Source organism: Phaseolus vulgaris, chromosome 4 (genome assembly GCF_000499845.2).
Source record: "Phaseolus vulgaris cultivar G19833 chromosome 4, P. vulgaris v2.0, whole genome shotgun sequence".
NCBI lineage: Eukaryota > Viridiplantae > Streptophyta > Magnoliopsida > Fabales > Fabaceae > Phaseolus > Phaseolus vulgaris.
In genome coordinates, this window is record NC_023756.2 from 46153237 (window position 1) to 46176827 (window position 23591).

The 23591-nt window shown below is 25.5% G+C and overlaps 1 protein-coding gene across 1 annotated transcript; it reads right to left on the bottom strand.

Moving 5' to 3' along the window:
* Positions 1–11026: 11026 nt before the first annotated feature.
* On the bottom strand, positions 11027–18486 carry LOC137838017 (kinesin-like protein KIN-14P). The gene is made up of 16 exons (XM_068647223.1): positions 18384–18486; positions 17615–17857; positions 16813–16940; positions 16638–16736; positions 16202–16279; positions 15808–15900; positions 13746–15380; positions 13580–13661; positions 13398–13493; positions 13136–13312; positions 12911–13017; positions 12519–12694; positions 12221–12385; positions 11677–11930; positions 11396–11559; positions 11027–11233 (listed from the first exon to the last, which is right to left on the bottom strand). Exons 2-16 carry the CDS (start codon positions 17790–17792, stop codon positions 11114–11116), a joined length of 3552 nt encoding a protein of 1183 aa, XP_068503324.1. The 5' UTR covers positions 17793–17857; positions 18384–18486; the 3' UTR covers positions 11027–11113.
* Between the last annotated feature and the right edge of the window lie 5105 nt (positions 18487–23591).

The following is a 23591-nucleotide window of genomic DNA, read 5'->3' on the forward strand; positions in this document are numbered from 1 at the left end:
TTCATGGTATTCCTTCAAGATCAAAAGACAAGATGAATATCATTTGTACAGCTGGTAATGGTCATTAGTCTAATGATAAAAAAACAATAATGACTTGTTCTTGTAGGAGAATCTTAGGAAGCTTCATAGGACATGCTATGGTCAGATTTGGAGGCTCTTGTCTAGTAATATTTTAATCATTGTCTGCAAATTCATCTGATAGATACTTTATAGACTTTTCTTTATTATTATTATAATTTTCTTTTGAATTCTGTGGAATACAAGAATGTGGTTAACTATTTGCTGATGTGAAGAGGTGTCTGTGCAATGGTGTGAAAGGGTGTGAGTGGGAGAAATATGGAAGTCCTGTTTGGTTGGATAAACCAACAAAAAAAGTGATTTTGAATTTAATATTATAAAAATTAGTTTATATGATGGAATTTAAGTTTATTTATATATTATAAAATATTTGATAATATATAAATATATGGGGTGTGACAAGCACAAATGCAGAAACGTGTGCTTGTTACTTTATTGTGATGGGTGGAAAGTGGTTAAGGAGAGAGTGGCATGCATAAGGGTTTGTTTGGTGGGTGATGGTTGTGATATGATGCATTTATTTATTAGTATTATTATGATTAGAAAGAAGGGTCTAAATAAGCAAGTTGAGAAAGCGCGTTCTTTAATTGCTTCCAAGCAATTTCCGAGGGAAAAAGGACCAAAACAAGAGCAAATTTTTGCTTTGCAATTAACTATTAGAGTTGAATAATCTACTTTCTTTTTGGTAACATCGTGTCATTATCATCTTATTGGAAAGATACAAAAATGTGTGTGTAAGATTAGATTGCGACAATATCATAGGAGTTACGTGATTATCATTAATTAAAACATTAAAACATGTATAATTTATCCAAAACTCATTTTTCTAATAATACACTTTTTATTTATTTTTAGAGATTAAACCTATATCAAGAAGTGCACAACAATTCAGATTCTTATGGTTGCATAAATTTTAGTTTTTAATATCTCTATATAAAGTAATTTATTTTAGTTCCATACAACCATTTTAATTTCTATTGTCTAAATTTATAGATACTAAACAAAATTTGAATATAGTATGTGTAAATACTAAAATAGATATTCTTAAGTGTAAAAGCTAAAAGATTAAATTTATAAGGCTATTGAAAGCAAATGAGTAATTAAGCTTACATCTAGTACGGTTAGTTTTTTTATTTTTGAAGAAAAAAATAAATCACTTTCTAAAATAATTTCACCTTTTAAAAGACATTAATAACAAATTAAAAATGATAAATTACGATTTTTATATATTTGAATTCTTAATTAAGTAATAATAGGTAATCTATTCCTAGAAAGGGATAAGTAAATTTGTAAATATATCGTGCTTTTTAATAGATGTTAGGAAAGGGAAACTTTTTTATGTGTAACTGCGTATCCGCATTTTTTATTTTTATTTTTAATGTATATCTATATTTTATTTTTATTATTATATATTTAATATTTTATTTTTATAATTATTGTATTTTTTTATTTTTTTATTTTTGCTATTAATGTTATTATTATTATGTATCAATATTTTTTATTTTTACTGATTTGACTATTCATCAAATCTATAGTAGTTTGATTTTAATTAGTATTTCAAACTAAAAGAAACTTAGGCCTTAATTAATACATTGTTTTAGTGGTTATAGTAATATTTAACCTTTTAAATCAAATATATAGACGATCATATATATATAGTCATTTTGTTTTAACAGATTATGAAAATTATGTCATAAAAATATTTTTTTAAATGCATATTGATTGAATATTATTAAAACTCATTAAATTTAGTAAAATTATGTTTATTATGGTTTACATAATAATTTTAAAAGACCTCTCATTAAATTATGTTCCACAATATAAAAAAAATCAGATCTTCATAAATAAAAATATAAACCAAAATAAGATAATGCATAAAATAAAAAATTGAAACATTTTACATACTAATTTTGCTGTTCAAATTTGAATTAGAGTAATGATGAAAAAACATTATTCTATGATTGCGGAGGTGAAATTAGAGTATGAGAAGTTATCACTTTCCAATTTTTTTTATAATTTAATATAAAGCAAAGCAAAAAAGTTAAAAAGGTTTGAATTATAATGTAGTGCAATATTGAGAAAATAAAGGTTCTATGTTATCAAATTACAAAGACGGTCACAACACCACATAATTATGATAGACAGAAGAAAATCACAATAGATATTAAATGATCATAAAAACAATAATTAATATGTATTTAACTTTAATGCTTTATAATTAAGATATAAAAATTTGAGGTATATATATTAGATTTGTTGCACTTTTTTGATACCCATTGAAATAGGATTCTTTCGCAACCAACTTTCTCTCAAAATTGCACAGTATTCTTCTCCCCCAGAAGAAATAAATGAAATGTATTGTACATCTACATACCGTAATATATATGCATATAATTCAAATTCATGGTAGATAATGAATTGTCCAAAGAAGAAGAAATGGAAGAAAACAAAAAGGGAACAACGCAAAAGTAAGTTGTTAAGATCATATGTCATTGATTTGCAAACTCAATCTCATTATGTTGCTCAAGAAGATCTTCGACAAATTTCTTCTTCTAAAGAACTTACATCAATATCTTTTTCAGTCTTGAGTATAGGCTAGACCCTCATTAGACACAACAAAACCTTCATAATCATTAGACAACAAAACCTGCATAGTTTCTTGAAAACAAATAAACCTTGAAGAGATGCTCCTAGAACACCATAGTTTGTCGAGATTTTCTCAATCACCGATCCAAAGCCACTGCAAAAAAAAAACCCCAAAAACTCACAAACAATCAATGAAAAGTGCAAGATTAATCAAAGAAATGAAAGTATGATTTTCCATGAAAGTGAAAAGGAAAGAGAAAAGAAAGTGAGAAGTATGGTAAAAAAAAAAATGTGTTATGTGTAGTGAAGAGAGAAAGTGAGAAGTAGGTACCTATATAGGAAAAAGAAAGTGGGAAGTAGGATACGTGAGTTATGTGTAGTGGAGAATATCAGTTTAATTCAGAAAAGTAACGTACCAAATCATCTCCACTCTCCTGCTAAAGTGGTCCACAAAATATTACAAATATATTTAATTTTTTAATGGAAAAACAAATTAAGAGCCGTTAAGAGGAGAATAAGAAATGACACAATGACCATAATACAATAATAAAATTAAATATTAATATAAGGATAAAATAGAAAAAAAAATTAAAAGCAGTTAAGAGGAGAATAAGAAATGACACAATGACCATAATACAATAATAAAATTAAATATTAATATAAGGATAAAATAGGAAAAAAAATTAAAAGCAGTTAAGAGGAGAATAAGAAATGACACAAAGACCATAATACAATAATAAAATTAAATATTAATATAAGGATAAAATAAGAAAAAAAATTAAGAGCAGTTAAGAGGGGAATCCCCTTTATATATAGGTATAGATGAATAATTTTTTTAATACTTTATTATGTATATTGATAAGTAGTTGAGATAAAGAAAACAATTTTATTCAATGAAACTGTTTTAAAACAACGTGATTTCATATTTATAAGATAAAAATTATTATAAAATATAATAATTTTGATTATTATTTTAAAGTTATGAACATCTCCGCCACTTTGTTAGGTGAAAATATAAAATATAATAGATCACTTATTTAAAATAAAGTTACCCAGATAAATTGATAGGAAAAAAAATAAAATATGTCTAAAGAACATATTACTATTTTTGCAGTGTTGAATTCTAGGTCAATAAATAAATTTATAAATAAGTTGTTTGTTTTATTAGTAATAAATATGTGTTTATCTTCCTTGCTTAAAAGAGAAAAATACTATAGAGGAAATGATTGAGAAACTAATAATAAGCATTAATTATATTCTTTGTATTCAATTATTTTTCTTCTTTATTTTTTTTTTGGCGTCTTCTCATAGTTATGTCCTTCTCTTAAATAACTATGATTACTTATTTCCCTTTTATAATGTTGAATTTAAAAAAAATAAATATAAAACGTTTATGATAATTTGCAAATTATATATTCATTGCCCTTCATTTTGAAACATAAGTTTTTAGAGCTTTCATTGAAAACTTGATTAGAAACCAAACATAAATATGCAAAAGTACAGAATATAGCAATTACCAAATTGAGTTTATTAAGATAAATAAACCTTTATTCAAGACATCTAAACGGAAAATTAAAACATAGCTTAAACCTAATAATCTTTAAATAATCATAATGTACACTTTTAAAAAAATTTAAATCAATATTTGATAGATATCTTGGGAGTGTTTGGAACACATGAAATCTTGTATATTTGTTTCTTCTATTTTTTACATAACCAAATAAAACAAAGTAGATTTTTATTTTTCTTATGTTAAACAATTTAATAATTATCTTACTTTAATCTAATTTTATACTTTATCATTTCCTTTTACTTTCATGTGAAGCAATATAGTCAGGGTATGAAAAAAATATTGTATCGACTAATATCAATAAGTGAATGGTCGACATCTCGAATGGTGAGAATCAAGTTTCTACATACCTTTTGACATTTGGATTTAGTAGTTTGGTTTATTGTTAAAAGTGAATAATTCATTTAGAGATTTTTATTATCATTTGGTAAATTCTTTCTCATCTTCATCTTTCTTCTTCATCTCCATATTAATCGTGAAAAAAAATTGATTTTAACCTTCTTAAAAAGTTTTAAATAACCTTAAACGAAACATAATTTCACTTTTTTAGATAATTATAATTTTAGCTTTGCACCTCTATATTTTTCTTTCCGTCGCAATAATTCAATTCTTCTCTAATCAGAACTTTTGAGAGAGCAATTTCATCATTTGAGTGTGTCAGAGAGTTGACAAGAAAATTCGTTATATTTAACATTTTCTAGTGCGGAAATTTTGATTTTTGTATCTTGTTAGCTTTTTTCCCTAGATTTTGTGGTTTTCAAAAAAATGAAAAAAATAAACGAACAAAAACACAGTCACCATTAATTAAAAACATTACACAACTTACTTTAACCACCGACATTCATCACTCGTCACTACCTATCACCACCACTTCAAAATAAAGAAAAAAATATTACATTCTCACACTCTCCAACATTACTCTCCAACATTCTAAGAAGAATAGTTAGAATAAAAAAAATATAAACTACATAGAAAATTTGACTAAGTATTCTTGGATTAACGTGAAAACTAAAGTCTAATTACAAACTTTAATAAAAACAATTATAGTACTAATAAGTTATAATTATAGATTAACTAGAAAATTGAACCTGGACAAAAGCCAAGAACGATTACTAGAATATTTTATAACAATAGTATAGCCGTTAGAGTATTTTTCTTTGCATTTTTCTTTTTAGAGTTTTCAAAGTGACTTTCTCCATCAATTGTTATCTTTTATTCTTTTCACAAATAAAGAAAACACAAGTTTTTAAGTGCATAAAAAAAATTCTTAAATTATATATTTGACTAACTACACGTATATTCATAAAGGATATCATAGTATTGATGAATAAAAAAAAGGAGATTCAAATATTAATTTATGCCATTATTTACTAGAATAAACCAAATTAAAAAAAAAAATCTCAATGGACCCGCACACTTTCTTTTCAAACTATGTGTTTACTGTGTGCAAATTTAGGATTAGATTCTCGAAAAGTCAAAATTTCAACTATTAATAGTAATTTCCTATTGTCAGAAAATAAGTCAAAATTCGGCGGAGAAACTAATTTTCCTGTTTTTTTAAAATATTTTAAAAAGTTGGAAAAAATTTAAAAGTAAGAACTTTTAATATTTAATAGAAAAAATAATTTTAATTTTGGACATTTGAAAAATAAAATAAATATGATTTTAGGTTATGTAAACAAATGTGACATATAAATTGTAACTAATTTAATAATTTTTGCAAATATAGTTAATTTTTTTTATGTTGAAAAATATTTGAAAAGAGTTTTTTAAGATTTTTATTAATAAGAATTTGTTATCATGGTAAAATTGTCATGTAATAAAATCCCAATTAATTAATAATGAAGTTGAAATTTTCATTTCAATATTTTAATTTTAAAATTTCTTCCAACATGAAATTTAAAATTAAAAATATTTCAAATATTTTATTCACACTAAATGAAATTAACATTAACTTTCAAATTATAAATTAATTTTTAATCTTAAATTTTCTTTCTTCTCCTCTTTTAAAAAATTACCAAAAAAAATAAGAAATATAAATCGAAAATAAAATTCTAACTTATTTTTATATATTATAATTGAGAATTTAGTTTCTCAATAATCGAATTCTGGACTTATATAATAAACCGATCTAGTTTAGAAAAGAAAGTATAAGAGAATTTTTTAATTGGATATATTATGTGAAAAAAAAAATATAATTATGCACACTTTATTAATAGCTAATGGCCTTCCATAAACACTTCACAGCCTTGTGTTATAGCATTTAATCTGCTATTTGATTTATATATTATAATCATTGATTACAGAAAAAAAAATCATGAACATATATATACAAACGAAATTATGTTGTTGCATGATTCTTATCTGAAATAACTTTTAAAAGTGATCAATTATAGTTGTGCAATATCTACGTATTTTGAAGCACACTTCTACAATACTGTACGTATTACTACGTGGTCATTTGTGTATTAAATATGGTACGTAACATTTAAAATTGTAATACAAACTATGCCACCTGTTGAACTTTTATGTCACATAAAATGTCCTTGATAGTTTTTATGAGAATACTATATGTTTTGATAAGTTTTTTTAATAGTTTAAAAAAAATAAATTTAGTATCTTTATAGGTTATTAACCTAAGCATAAATTAAGTTGTAAAAAATATTTCATATATTTTTTTAATCAAGTTAATTTTAGTTTATGAAAGAAATAAATTATTTTAATAAAAAAATCGAGTTCATGGAAAAGTTTGTTTAAAAATACTTTAAGTTAAAAATCAAGGAAAAAGGGACAATAAATCAACAAATGTTGCACTAATAGGCGGAAAAAAGTATATGTGAACATGTAATAAGTAAAATTATGGATAATTTTATTTTTCTCAAAATGTTTTAGACAAATTTTCTTTCCACCTTCACACTACAAGAAAAACGCGAATTACATACAGATTATAATTAGCAGTGAATAGGATTCGAAGTCAGGATCCTTCAACAATCTTTCAGCGACCAAGTAAAATTTAACCACTACACTAAACAAATTCTTTAGTTTTATTATGATTTTTATTATACTTATTATTATTAATAATACTAACAATATTAATAATATTAATAATATTAATAATACTAACAATATTAATAATATTAATAATACTAACAATATTAATAATACTAATAATACTAACAATACTAACAATATTAATAATACAATATTAATAATATTAATAATACTAACAATATTAATAATATTAATAATACTAACAATATTAATAATATTAATAATACTAACAATATTAATAATATTAATAATACTAACAATATTAATAATATTAATAATACTAACAATATTAATAATACTAATAATACTAACAATACTAACAATACTAACAATACTAACAATACTAACAATACTAACAATATTAACAATATTAATAATACTAACAATATTAATAATACTAAAAATATTAATAATACTAATAATAATAATAATACTAACAATATTAATGATACTAACAATATTAACATATGAATCACATTTAATTTATCTATAATCTACTTGAATTTAAACATAATTTATTATATTATCTATTAGTATGAATCAAATTTAATATATGTCATACTCATAGTCATCATATTACCTATTACATTAAAATCAACTATCATATTAATTATTATTTTACGATCATATTGACTTAATTAAGTTCATTATAGGTAGTTGGTTTTACTTGTGTGTTATATATAGTAAAGAATATTGTCAACAAACAATATTATCTTTTAACATAAAATGATGACTTTTACATTAACTATTAATTAAATCTCTAATACAGATTACTAGTTAGCATATCATTATAGTTTAAACTATATTAATTATTCCATAAATCTATGTAAAAAGTTGTTACTAAATAACCCTTTCTACTAATATATAAATCATAATGACAAAGTGATTAAATAATTTATAATTTAAAATATTTTAAAAATTATACATTATATCAATTTTAATCTATGTAAGTAAATATTTGAAAATAAGATTTTTTTTATCGACAAAGAATAAAAAAAATTAAACAAAACATTTTAAAGATATTTCAATCCTTATACAAGAATCTCAAATCAGAAAAGAAGTGTAAGATACAAGCACCTATATAGCCATCTAACAAAAACTTCACAACTACCTATAATAACCTATATTTGAAAATAAGATATCAAATAATTTTGTAAATTTAAATTTAACCATGAGTTTTAAAAAATTAATGATTAAATAAAGAAATATATTAATCAATATATATATATATTTATAGTATTAAAGTTATATTAATATTATATAATTTCTTCCTTTTTCTCTCTATCTATCTATATCCGGATAAAAGTAATATTACTCAAGTCAAATAAAACTACTATACACACACAATAAATATCTAAATGTATATTTATATCAAAATTAATATTAATAATATGAATATAATATTGATAATATGAATATAAATACTAATAATAATAATATTAATAAATATTAATAATAATATGAATATTAATACTAATAATAATAATATTAATAATATTAATATTAATAATAATGTTAATAATAATATTAATAATATGAATATAATGTTAATAATAATATTAATTATAACATTAATAAATATTAATAATAATATTAATAAATATTAATAATAATATTAATAAATATTAATAATAATATTAATAATATGAATATAATGTTAATAATAATATTAATTATAACATTAATAAATATTAATAATATGAATAATATTAATAATAATAATAATATAAATATAATTTATTTTATTATTATTATTAATAATAATTATATTAATATGTATAAATTATATTAATATGTATAAATTATATTAATATGTATAAATTATATTATATGTATAAATTATATTAATATGTATAAATTATATTAACATGTATAAATTATATTAATATGTATAAGTATAATAAAAATGATAATATAACCAAAGAATTTGTCTGGTTTAGTGGTCAATGCTTCCCCGGGTCACTGGAAAGATTTGGGTTTGAATCTTGGCTGCTGCAGTTTGCTTGCAACATTATTTGGGGCTTGATTTCGAGTCCTATGGGCTTGGGTTGCAATATATATAATGTTTTATATACGGATTTTGGGTCTTACATACGGATTTTGACTGTATGTAATTCCAATTTTTCTTGTAGTGTCATATCTTCTCTTACACCTTTATATTAATTGTAAAAAGTATAAAATTTATCTCGGTTATACAAGTAAAAAATCATTATATATATACAATTTTGTTACATGACAATAATTTAAGAGTTAGAGCAATCAATTTTTTTTTCATAACTAAGTCAAAATTCATTATCATATATACATAAAATTGTTACAAGACTATGAATAAGGGTTAAAACAAATGTACACTGCCTCCTACTTTACTGATACAGTTTTGAAGATATGGTGTGTTCAGTTCTGAAGTTGCTTTGAATGCCTGAAATTTTTAAAAAAAAAAATTGTGGAAGTTTTATTAAGTTTCTAACGAGCAAATAATTAATGCAATAAACACTTATAATAATAATTTTTTTATTAATAATAAAAAATAAAAAATAAAAAAAATTAAGAGATACTTCGACTATTTAAAAAAAGTCAGTGACATTATAGTACTTAAAAAAATTTGTTCAAACATCAAACACACCATATGAATATAGATTATTCAAATAGCCCAAAAGATATTATAAACAACTTTTTTTTTTCATAAGTATCTTTAAAACAGGAAAAAATGAGTTTTTTATAAATTAAAATTAATTTATGCACAATTAAAAATAAAAATTTAGAAAAATGAGATGAGGGACTTTATAAAAATTAGTTTAGATATAAACTCATTTTAATAAGATTTTTTTTTCTATTTCGTAAGAGTTTATAAAAAAAATTCTAAACATGGAATCTTATACTATAACCATTGTTAATATTGGGAAGGGTAGAATTATTAGCATATGTAACAAATATAAGCTTCATAAAACAAAAGTATATATTATTAATTCTATGAAGTTTAACCATCACAATATTCTTTTTTTATAGAAAACAATTATCAGCTAGGAAACGAAACTATGAAATTTTAAGTAAAGGTATTGAATGAAAAGACATTTCGTTAGAGAATTATAAAATGAGAACATAATTTGATTTTAACTGTAATGAAAACACAAAATCATTGCATATATATTAATCTATAGTTCCTAATAAGACACAATAAAACCTATTGTAAAAAATCAAGGTTAGTATTAATTTTTTAGTCCTAAGAAGAAGTTTTAAATTGTGATTTTAATTCTCAACGTTTTAAAGTTAAAATATTTTTTTTTCTCGAATTTTTTTAGAAAAAAAAACTCAAACTTGTAGTATTTTAAGGATTTTTTTTATCAAAATAGTAAAATTTTACCTCTTAATTATTAGAATGAGTAATTTTAAAAAAAAAATTCAAATGGATAAGTCGTGCCAATGTAACACGACTTAATTGTGAAGAAGTCGTGTCATTAACACAAATTTAGTGTATTTGAACTAACACGACTTCAACATAATTAAATTTTAATTAAAATCTCTTGTCACGACTTATTTATTTTGGTAATTTTAAAAAAATTACTCATTTTGGTAATTAAGAGATAAAATTGCATTAGTAAAAATCTCTACTTTTAAATTACATTTTTTTCTCAAGGCAAGATTCAAAATTATGATATTTAAAAAATATGTTAAAAGTATTATTAACATGAGTTAAACTCATATTAGAATCTACATGTGCAAAATCAATAATCATAAACTCACCTTCAAAGTTCTCTCATCGTTTCCTTTTTATGGTTTTGGTTTCTTTTTCTAAATGAATCTCTTTGATTGAGAAAAATTCAAAACTCATTAGGTAGTTTCACTGTTCTCAGAATTAACACTAGGATATACATTTTTTAGATCTGTAAGTAATTGTAACTTCTCAATCTCAGTATCTTTAACCAAAATTGTGTCCTTCAAAGAAGCCACCTGAAAAAAAGTCAAGTATAAAATTTAAACTAGTTGCAAACAAATTTAAATCATTGGATATATACAATTTATGTAGAGACTATGAAAAGATAGATACCATAAGTTCTTAAATGCATTTGATGTATTCAGAAAATGATTGAAAGTGAAGTAAGTTTTAAACACCTGTTCCATTAATTCTCTAACATCTCTTCCTTCTTTAGTACTTTTAGCCGCTCCTAACTCAACTCCAGAAACTCTTTCAGCAAACTTTAAAGTACTCAAAGATTCAGAAAAAGACTTTACATCAGAATTAATTTGGACTAACATCAGTGTTTTTGCTTGACCACCTGTGTAAAGAACAATGTAATGTTATATCTGATTAGAAAACTGTAAATTTTCACATTTTGTGGATGCTAGTGAGACAAAACATGTTGGAAACAAGAAATGATGAACTATGATTTTACCAAGAGATGTTTGTAGAAGTTGAGTGAGCTTGCTATTTCTATATGGCACATGTGAACTCTTTTGAGAAAGTGCAAAAATGACATCTCCAAGAGCAGATAGTGATTTGTTAATATGTTGTGCTTCCTTGAGTCTATCCCCAGTTACTTCAGAGCGATCTATTCTTTCACTTCCTGCTAAATCTACCAAATGAAGATTACCATGAAGAGAGGAACCAGACTTTTTATCCGTCCCACGAACATGAATTGAGACCACACTGTGCACCACACACATTTATTGAAAGTCATTATATTACAAAACTTACATTTCTAAATTGTAAATATAGTATGTATAGTATGTATGTACTCAATCAATAGTTGTTGATAGGGTGGCGGGGTTGGTTTTTGACTTTTAATTTGTTTTTTAGCTAGTTGTGGCAGGAAAGGTATTGAGGTTTTCTTAAAGTGTATATCTCTTTTACTTTGTAAGAGGGTTGCACCATCTTTAAAGTGAGCTACATTTATTATATCTTTTCTTGCTGATAAAAAAAACAGTGAAGAGACAAACCTGTGAGAACGACTACTTCTTTCATTCATAGCTGTCGAACCCTTTGCTCTATTTTTTAAACCAATGTCCATTAGCTTTATCACATCTTCAGTTGTCTTCACAGGTTGCATGGTAGCATCTGGTACTGCTAATCCATTTGGTTGAGCGTGATTCAATATCCCAAGTGTGTGTAAATCAAGGAAATCATCGTTCAGAAACATGACATGCTATGTTTTATTTTTCCTAAAGTAAGAGAAAGAAAAAAGAAGTCCACGCAAAGAATGATGTTTCCATATATAGTAATTGAAAAAAAGGATATTTCTTTGAAGCATCAACTGTTAATAAGTCTCGAACTTGTTCATTGTATATCTCAATGACTTGAACCCCAATTTCATACACTATGGAGCTTTTTCTATTTGTAGATATGCTGAAGAGATCATTCAGAGCTCGATAGTTAACACCAAGATCCTCAATTGATGCATTATTTGGACCACTCTGAAAACAATGACAACATATAGAATAATGTTGAAGATCACACATCGATCAATGATAAGAATTTTTTTATAGTATATAAGTGAGTACAAACCTTATCTTATAAGCTGATTTCATAAGATTGAGTTAAGCTTAAAGTCTACTTCTTAATAAATAACAAGGAGTTATACTTAACTAGCATGATGAATAGGATAACAAAAATAAATAGAAGTTGCATACCATTGTGTAAGTTTTGCCTGAACCAGTTTGACCATAAGCAAATATACATACATTAAACCCATCCAATACTGATCGAATAAAGGCTTGTATGTCAGCATACACCCCAGCTGCATCATTCAAGGGAGCAACAATTAAAGAAATGGAGTCAACATGCATAGATATGATGAAGTAAAAGTTCATGCATTCTAAACCTTATGATAAAATGGAGATTATAAAGAAATAAACCTTGAGTTGATGTTGGACCAAAGACCTTATTGAACTTAAATGTTCTAAGGGCCTCCTTTCCTTGTTTGGCAGGATTTGCCACAACCAAATCATTTTCACCAACATGTTCCACAATAGATTGTTTTTCCTTTTGACCAGGAAGAAATGGTCTAAGTCGACAATACACTCTTATATTTCCTGTATTAGAGAAAAGTCCCATGTAAATTATTCACAGTATACCTACATCAAGTAGTTGTTGGAAAAACATAAATAGTGTTGCTACCTTTTAATTCTTGAACTTCATTGAATAGTTTTCGATTTTCTGCAAGAACTATTTGATAATTCTCAGCTGCTTCTACTAGTGATTTAAGATTTACACCTAGATAAGTTACAATACAATTATTAACGTTTACCCTTTTAGACAAAGAAAAAAAGAAAATGTGAAAGACAAGTAATAGAACATACCAAGTTTTTTACATTCCTCAGAATAGATCATTTGGTCTTTCAAAGCATCTTGCTTAATAGATTCCCATGATAATTTCAATTTCTGAATTGCAAGTTCGATAAAATATTGTAATATTTGACATTATTATAACAAGAATGACATTTAGTTGTATGTAAGTTTGTTTACCTGTATGAAACTGAACTGAAAATTCACATCTTTTCGTATTTGCTTCTCTTTCTGGAACCACTTCTGATATTTTGATTCGTAAAGGGTTTCATTCTCTTTAACCTTATTTCTTAGTTTTTCCAACAAATTTTCATATTCTTGTGATTTTTGTTTTAGTTCTTCTTTACCATCCTCCACTTTTGCTTCCCATTGTGAGCATTGTACTTCATGTGTTTTTTTCATTGTTTCTAGTTCTTGCTTAAATGATGAAATTTCCATAATTTTGTCTTCTAGCTCTTTTGTATATTTCATAATTTCTTTCTCATTCACCATTTTTTCCTCATCAGCTTTTTCTTTCAATTGTGAGCATTGTACTTCATATTTTTCTTTCATTGTTTCTAGTTCTTGCTTAAATGCTGAAATTTCCATATTTTTGTCCTCTAGCTCTTTGGTATATTTAATAATTTCTTTCCCACCCACCACTTTTTCCTCTTCAGCGTTTGCTTTCAATTGTGAGCATTGAACTTCATGTGCTTTTTTCATTGTTTCTAGTTCTTGTTTAAATGCTGAAATTTCCATATTTTTTTCCTCTAGCTCTTTAATATGTCTAATACTCTCATTCCCATCTGCAATTTTTTCCTCTTCAATTTTTGCTTTCAACTGTGAGCATTGAACTTCATAAGTTTTTTTCATTGTTTCCAATTCTTGCTTAAGTGCTGAAATTTCCTTATTTTTGTCTTCCAACTCTTTAATATATCTAATAGCCTCTTTTCCATCTGCTACCTTTTCCTCCTCAGCTTTTGCTTTCAGTTCTGAGCATTGTACTTCATATGTTTTTGTCATTGTTTCTAGTTTTTGACCCAGTGTTGAAATTTTCATGTTTTTGTCCTCTATCTCTTTAATATATCTACTAACCTCTTCACCATCTGCTCCCTTTTCCTCCTCAACTTTTGCTTTCAACTGTGAGTATTCTACTTCATATGATTTTTTCATGTTCTCTAGATTTTTGTTTAATGTTGAAATTTCCATATTTTTGTCCTCCAATTCTTTAATATATCTACTAACATCTTTTCCATCTATCATATTTTTCTCCTCAACTTTTGCTTTCAATTCTGAACATTGTACTTCATAAGATTTTATCAATGTTTCTAGCTTTTCTATTTTTTGCTTCAACGTTGAAATTTCATTACTTTTGTTCTCTAGCACTTTAATTTCATCTTTGTCATCTGTCATCTTTTCTTCTTTAGCTTTTGCTTCTAATTTTAAGCACCGCTCTTCACACGTTTTTTCCATAGTTTCTAGTTTTTGCTTTAATGCTAAAATTTCCTTAGTTTTATCCTCTAACTCGTTAATATATCTAATAACCTCTTTGTCATCTGTTGTATTTTCCTCCTTAGCTTTTTGTTCCATCTGTGAACATTGTACTTCATATGTTTTTTTCATTGTTTCTAGCTTTTGCTTCAATGTTGAAATTTCCACAGTTTTATCCTTTAACTCTTTGATATATCTAATAACCTCTTTGTCGCATTCCCTCTTTTCTTCCCTTTTAGTGTTCTCAACTAGCTTCATATCATTTTCCTTTTCTTCTTCCATTTTATTCATCCTAGTTTGTTTTAATCCATCTACCTTCTTCTCCTCTTTTTTCACCCTCTCGATCTACATGAAGAGGCCAAATAATATAAATCAGAAAAAATGATTCAATTTATTGTTTCTTTAGCTACAAAATACACGAGTTTGTTTTGGTTTTTCTGGTTTGGCAGCTCATTCTAGTGTTCTCGATTTAGATGTTAGGTGTTAGTTTCTTTTTGGGTTTGGGTTTGTTGGATGTGACTCGTCTGTTTCTTGTGTTCTGTATAAGGGTTGAATCACTCCTAAATTGGTTCTTATTTATTTATTCTTTATTGCTGATAAAAAAAATGTTACTTGTGAGTAAGAAACATTACCTTTAAATGTTGAAGCTGGTTTATATTAACAAGCTGTCACAAAAAGGTTCCTATGATAAATAGAAAAGTTTGTATTTTGTACCTATATGTACTTTGTATAAACACACTTGTGAAATGATATCCAAAGTTATTTAGGATACCTCGTTCTCTTCCTCAGTTCCAGATGCAAGAGCCTCAAGAACTCTAATTCGTGAGTGATATTTTTCTTCACGAGCCTTGAAAATATTGTTTTGCTGAAGGTAAAAAGGAATGTAGCAGGGTGAAAAAAAAATTGAGAAAAACATATGTTAACTAGCTTTTGAAGATAGTGCTAATATGTTTAGAATTCTGCATCAGTTTACAACTAGAAAGAGAAATAACTTTTTGCTGAAAGGAAGCAATTTTGATATTATATTGACCAAATCATAGTTGTAAAATGTTGTATTTCAAATTGTAGTTGTCAAATCTTTCAACAAAAAATTATTTCTCTTTCTATTTGTAAAACAGAGTTGTCAACATATCAACACTCTTTGAAAATACATAACTTTAACATACAGTTTTCAAGTGTTCTGCTTGAGTTGATATACGTCGCTCAATCTCTTGGACAACCTTTCTCAATAAGCAAGCCACACGCTGAGATATAAACATCACTGTTAGATAATGAACTTTGAATTTTATTGTACATTTGCATGCACTGATATCTTGTTATTTGGATAAACTTCTCCATTAATATTTGATGAAGAAAAAAGTCAATTGAATTGAACTTTTAAGTTAAAATTAAATTATGTAAAAAATTCTTTTTATATATAACTTCTCTGAAGACTAAGGTAGATAATAAGTTTACCATAGTTAATAGAAAAGTTCAATTCATTTTTTCTTCTAAAAAAAGTGTTTATATGAATAAATTTATCCAAACAATATAGACTTGTTTTTTTTTTCATGAATGCATTAGTTATTTATGTAACTCCAAATCCTTTTAATGTATATATACATGGGGTATTTCGCCATTTCTTCTTTCAACACTTTCTTCTAAAATACCATTCACTACACTCAGGAGTGATTGAGTAGGAGCGTTCTGCAACAATAAATGCTAAAAGAGATCAGTGGTGTAGAAAAAGATGTGAATTGTGCAAATCTAAAGGGGATGAAAAAAAATGAAAGCTTACATCCAAGCTAGTTGATTTCATTAATTCTGAAATTTTGGTTGAAGGAAGATCTGCATAGCTTCCTTGTTTTAGTCGAAACACCTCAGGAAATTTATGACCTACTTGGGTTATTAATGTTGTTGATGGCTCTGCATAAAATGTGAAAGAGGTGTCATAAAGATAAAACACTGCATGGTCTTGTGAATTACAAAATATAAGATATATTTTAATTTTCAGGATGCATATTGGAAACATAGGAATAAGAAGATTTTTAAAAGTGGCAGGATAGACCACATTGAAAATTTCACAATGGTGCAATTGAAGGTTTGGTCATGGCTGAATTCCAAAGCCCGCGGGGTAAGTTTTTCATATTCTGATTGGTGTTTTGAACCTATGATATATATGAGATCTGTCAGAAAATACAAGGTGGTTTTTTTTTTATGCGTGGTGGGATTTTATAAGAGTTTTTTTAGTGTTGTCAGCATTGTTTCTCGGTTTCATTTCTGTTTGTGTAAGGAGCTTAGAGGAAAGGTGTTTTAGGTTGACTTTGTATAAGAATTGAGGTATCCCTTAAATATCTCCATTATATTTATTCGTTCTTTGTCGATAAAAAAAATTGTCTTTCATATATGTATCAATTTCTCTTTCATTCCTTTTATTTTCTTGTGCATGAATGTGCTTGAATATGAATTTGTATCTATCAAAACTTGACTTATTATTAATCAAAGTAATCATATAAATTTAATCTCATTTATATGTCATCATGTTTATAAGCATCAAAACATGTTGGAAAAGGAAAAGATTGAGTTAAATTTAATCATACCTGCCATAAGTGGACTGTGTAGAGCACGTTGCAACTTTGTTTCTAACAAGACCTTCCTCTGGGGTGAGTTAACTCCATTGATATTTGAACTTGAATTACCCAGGACTCTGGGTTCTATATTGTGGTTATTTGATGGTGGATTCATCACTAGATGAATTTTGTGGGGACACAACTTCATACATTAATGCAATGATACTTCATAATAATGTCCATCGTATCATATCACCCAATGATATTCAAAACCTAAAATTATATCAAAGTTACCTCCATTAAGTAATATAAAAAATCTTGGTATTGGTTCTAAGGATTAAATTATACCATGCATAAATATTCTGCCATTATACTTTCTATTTCATTCACTAACAAAAGTCATGCATTGTATTCAAAAGGAGAGAGTAGCAAAAGGGAAAAAAAGTTAAAGGGGTGAGTGTCTTTAAAAAACCTAAACAAAATTAAACAACCAAATATTCTATCATTTTACATTTGTAATGATTAATGTATTAGAACATATATGTGAATTTTTTCCTAGTTATCTCTAATACACAAATGATTAATAATAAATGGGAAACACAAAGGATTAATTATGTCGTTTGATCGATATTAGATACTGATACGTTATGGGATTATTCTGTCATAAGAATACACTAACAACTTCAAATTTAAACATGTGTCTGAAACTAAAACAAACATCCAATAATATACATCATCCTTAAACAATTTGCAAAAACTATAGTCAACACATTTTGAATGTAATCAAGCTTCATCTCACCATGAATATCAAAGTAATTACCAAAGTGGTAGTATGGACATTGTGCAAAGCATCAAAACCAGAGAATCCAACCTTGAAAATGTTAACATTGATCAAATGTTGTTGTTGCGGCGAGAGTTGAGTAAAACCAGAAAATATCAATTGGATTTTTTCTGCGTGAATATAGTTGGCTATGATAAAAATAAAAATTTATTAAGTAAAGGAAATTTTGGTTTGGATTTGTGAGAGAGAAAGAAAAAGGGGTTCCTCAAAAATAGGAGAGCAACACTCCTTGCGTCACAATCATTCCAGTGAAAGAACATCATTGCATGAATGTCTCGCCAAAAAGAATTTGGATCCTTTAAAGTGTTTCTTCTCACTTTAGAGAATAAAGTTATTTATATATTTATTATTTTCTGATTTAAATTAATCTATTTTAAAATTAAAAACAAAAAACTCAATCAAAATAAATAGTGTATAATTTTATCTTGTTCATTTTTGTAGCATTCTTCATTTCTAATCATTTTCACCTTCTTTCACACATAAAAATAAAACAACTCACAACAACTTGTTAAAATAATATGAAAATATCCCCAATTTCTATATAAACTACGTTTTTATATACAAGTTAGAACATCTTTTAAATGCTCTAAAATATTTTACTTATTTTTTTATCAATTATAAAAAAAAAAGTATTTGAAAGATACTTCAACTCTTGTAAAAAAAAGTTAGAAATAGTAGTCTAACAAAAAACTAATCTCACTATGTGTATAGATCCACATGATCCAAAATCATGAGTTCAAGGAACTAGAATAGATGTAACATAAGTCAAATATAAATGTCTATTATAACTATAAAAAAAACAACAAGTGCCACAACTAAGAAAAAAGTAACATAACGCTAGATTTAGGGTTTAGAAACATATTGTTACTTATAAGAATTATTCTAGTTCAAACAATAACATGGATTTCTTAAAGTATGATAACACAAAAATATTATAATCATACCCAATCATTTCATTTAGGCATGTCGCTCTATTTGAAGTTATAAAATTCTTCATCAAAGACCCTCTAAAAGGACTTGAAAGCTATGAAATCACGATACATATTTTTTTTTTATCAGCAAGAAACAATACATAAATATGAATCACTGATCACATATATGATATCAATATTCTATAGGATATTTGTTTTAATTGAAGTATTCAAATTTTTGAAATTTTTCATTCCAATTCAATGCATGAGACAATATAAGCAATGATAATTAAAGCTATATCCCTTTATGATTAAAAATTGAAATTTTTCTAATTTGTCCACAAATTGATTACAATTACGATTATATATATATATATATATATATATTTAATTATAATATAAAAATATGTTCTTTAAATTTGTAGTGACATTATATATGTTTTATGATTTTTGATACATATCTAGACATACTTCATAAATATACAATATAAATTTAGAATAATCATATTGTCGTATTGTATTAGTGCGTGATAATTTAAAAGAAATTTTCTCTATTCATTGTAACTTAATTTTATAACTTGTAATGACAAATTTTAGCAATTCTTAGTGATACAAGAGATGGAAAAAAAAGAGGCATTTTGAGCATAAAATAATGTGTTTAATTAATACTGCATTAAGTACATGACCTGAATATATTTTGTTACCCCATAAACGATATAAACCATATTATTACAATAAATTAATACTACTATATAACTTGATTCTCAACAATTACAAAATTATGGTGAACTAATGTCAAAGGTTTGTTTTCAATTTTTTAATTTTAAAGAAAATTTAATTTTAGAGAAGAAAATAATTAGTTTGATTAAATTAAATACTTTAAAAATTAAAATAATTATTGACATCTAAAATAATTTCTATTATCAATAAATAATTTTTAATTTAATATTTAATTAGTTATTAATGTCTAAAAATTAAATATAATAATTAATTATTTTTAGTATCTAAAATTAGTTTTTATTTAATATTTTTTTTTAGTTTTTGTTGTTTGTATAAAAAAATAATGAAGATAAAAGTTATATATAAAGATAAAATTTGAGAGTTATTCGTATATTCTCAGTAAAAAAAACACTCAAATATTTATATTTTATATTTAAACATAATTTATTTTCACTAAGTGTAGTTTGGGATCGAATAATAAATTTATTTTTTCAACACTTTATATGCTTTAATACCCAAAGTTATAAATAATTAAATAAGAGATAAGTTGGTGAGTTTTCTTTTAATTTGAAATGAAACAGTTTTATTTTTCAATCAATTATTAATAAATGGTTAATAACTATTTGCTATGTTGGAGTGTCAAAGATTAACTGTATCCTTCTGAGTTAATCATCACAACACTAAAAAATTAAGATTAATTACTTATATATTATACGTGTATCAATTTCTCACCCTTAGAATTTAACCAAAAAAAAAAATCATTAAATTTTATGATAAACTTCACACTGACTAACCAATCCTATTTTAATTTTATGTAAAACTCACTAAGGCCATGAATAGAGAAATTGTAGTCCTAGACTAAATGATTTTAGACAGAATTAATGCAATATAAATTATTGATTCTTATGTAAATATTTTAGTTTTAAGTTAAAAATATTAATTATTTAGATTTTGGATATTGTAAATTGCCCTATCTAATCAAAATATTCTTATTTTTAACTTTCTAAATTTCTTATCGGTATTTTTTCATTCTCTTAAATTATAAATATTTATAGCTAATATGATTAACATTTGTTTTCTAATATATATATTTATTTAAATTTTTATTTTGTTCTTGGTCAACATTAAGCCTTAGTATTTTAACATCATCTACAAGTCACTATTCTATGACTTTTTCATCTATTAAACTCGTTTATAAATATTTTTATGAAAAATAACAAATTTATTTGAGAGCACAATACCGAGGTTGAATTTTCTAACTCTGCTTGCGTATTAATCTTTGAAACAAAATTCACACTTTAATATGACTTTTCTATTACTAAAAGTAAAATAATTTTGTAAAATAAATAAAATGATGTTTAAGACTTGGAAATTAAAAGTTACAAATTAATATTATTCAATGTGATATTGTTTTTTATATACATAAATAAAGGAAATCATCAGTTCTAGGAAAGAAGATTACACACTTCAGAAGGAGAAAGAAATCTCATGAAGAAAAAAATTACATTTTGGTTTCGTAGATATCACCTTACTTCTTGCAAGAACTAATATTAATTAAGTTTTTCAAAAGACTCAAGTTCTTAGATAAGTGTGATTTATCTTATGGAAAATTAAAACATATCAAGTAAGAACACTAATCTCTCTAAAAAAAATGGAAGTATTGCTATTGAAAATAAGGTATACAACTGAAAGAAAAGTATGACAATGTAATTAAAGTTATTTAAAAATTGTCAGATTATACTTTGTTTAGGGTTAGTTAAAATTTTTAAATTTTTTAAAAATGTTAAATCGTCTTTTCACTTATTTAACTAAGTTTTTTTTACCCAAATAAGAGATTTTTTTAACAAAATTTTTACAATAGAGAAGTAAAAATTGAAAAATACAAAATGGTATAAAACAATTGGTGTGAAAAAAAGATATTGATAAAAATATAAGAGAAAATAAAAGTATACACTAATACATTCAATTACAAATATTTATGTAAAAACACGAATTGACATTTGTAATAGTCATCTTCAAAAATATATCAAAATAATTTATAATGAAAAGACAGTATAATTTGTTTTTATAATATAAACATATCAACGTAAACCCAAACAAATAATTATGCAAAAGATATCATCAACCTTTTGTGAATCTATAAATCTACGTTGTACCAATAATTCAAACATAACACATTGAACAATTCCAAGACTTTTTTTTTCAAATGGTTTCATAATTCTTCCGTTAATTTCTAATCATGGAGTGAATTTCCTTATTTGTGTTCTCAAAATTTGTACCTAAAATAGACACGAATTTTAAAAGGTATATATGTATGTATATATGTATGAGACTCGTATGACATGAAAAAGTGTTTAATTCAAAAATTATTTTTAAAATATTTTAAAATTCTAATACAACTTTAAAAATGATAATTTTATAAAAAAAATAAATATAATATTTTATAAAAGTTCAAACTTATTATATAAGTGTATTGTATGGGTCGGACGGTCATCTCGACTCGGTTAGCATTACAGTTCATCTGTTCACTCATTTACGATAGTGAAAGCCGCAAGGTAGCACGCAATCGACCAATCCATGACGACGAGTCATGAGTTGACCAAGTCAACAGAGTTAATCCATAATTAAAGGTTACTTAGTACAACCATAAACACGAAACAATCCTCTAATCCGACCCACCAACAAAGGTCTATTAAGGTAATATAAATAACACAGATTCTAAGAATCATGGACGTCATTATCTACCGTGCTCTGACAACCGAGAGTCGAATCCTTTACTGATTTGATCGTCGGAGTATTTTTCACAGGTACCATCTGAATCTGTGCTCCCAAACAGCCGAGAGGTGAAACGAGAAGGAAAGAAAAAGTAATAAAAGAGGAAGATTGAAGACTAAATTATCATTCTCCGAACCCCAATACCCGAACGACAACAATAAGATTTTATTAATTATAGAAATAAAAAATAAAACATTTTAAATAAGTCACAAAAGATAAATTCACATATATATTATTATCCTTGTATTTTAAAAATTATACATATTAAAGTGTTTGTGTGTATCTAATCTCAGTCGTTTCGGTGACTATGTCTAAGATAGATAGGTTTGTAGAGTTGAAGTCTTGGAGAAGATGATAAGAAGTGGAGAGAGAAACAAGGATTACGTGCATAGAAGCACCATTTTTGTAGAAAGGAGAGTGAAATACAGAAGAAAACGATGGTACTACAAATTACACAGATACAGATGAAGGTGCGTGTGTGTGTGAACAGCAGAAGGTTGGGCAGGGAGACACGGAAACAAAAGGAAAAAGTGGTGTGCGTGTTGTTCATGAGATGTCGTTTGTTCCAAATCCAATGTAGTCTCCGCGTTTATAGGAGTGGGTCCCACTCACATCCAAAACCTTTGGCAGCGCCCACAGTCCCACATCGAAACCTTGATTTCATGAACTCATTGGTAGTTAAGGAAATGTGGGACCCAATCAAAACCACACTCTGTTCTGATCCCATCACTATAAAACCATTCTCGTCTTCCTTTTTCTC

What these genes read in the sequence shown, in the direction of transcription:
- LOC137838017 (XM_068647223.1), bottom strand. Translation starts at nt 17,792, where the DNA reads ATGAAGTTGTGTCCCCACAAAATTCATCTAGTGATGAATCCACCATCA. An exon ending in AAGCAGAACACTTGAAAACT is followed by an intron (nt 15,901 to 16,201) that starts GTATGTTAAAGT and finishes TTTTACCTTCAG; the next exon opens with CAAAACAATATTTTCAAGGC. An exon ending in GAACTGAGGAAGAGAACGAG is followed by an intron (nt 15,381 to 15,807) that starts GTATCCTAAATA and finishes CTCTTCATGTAG; the next exon opens with ATCGAGAGGGTGAAAAAAGA.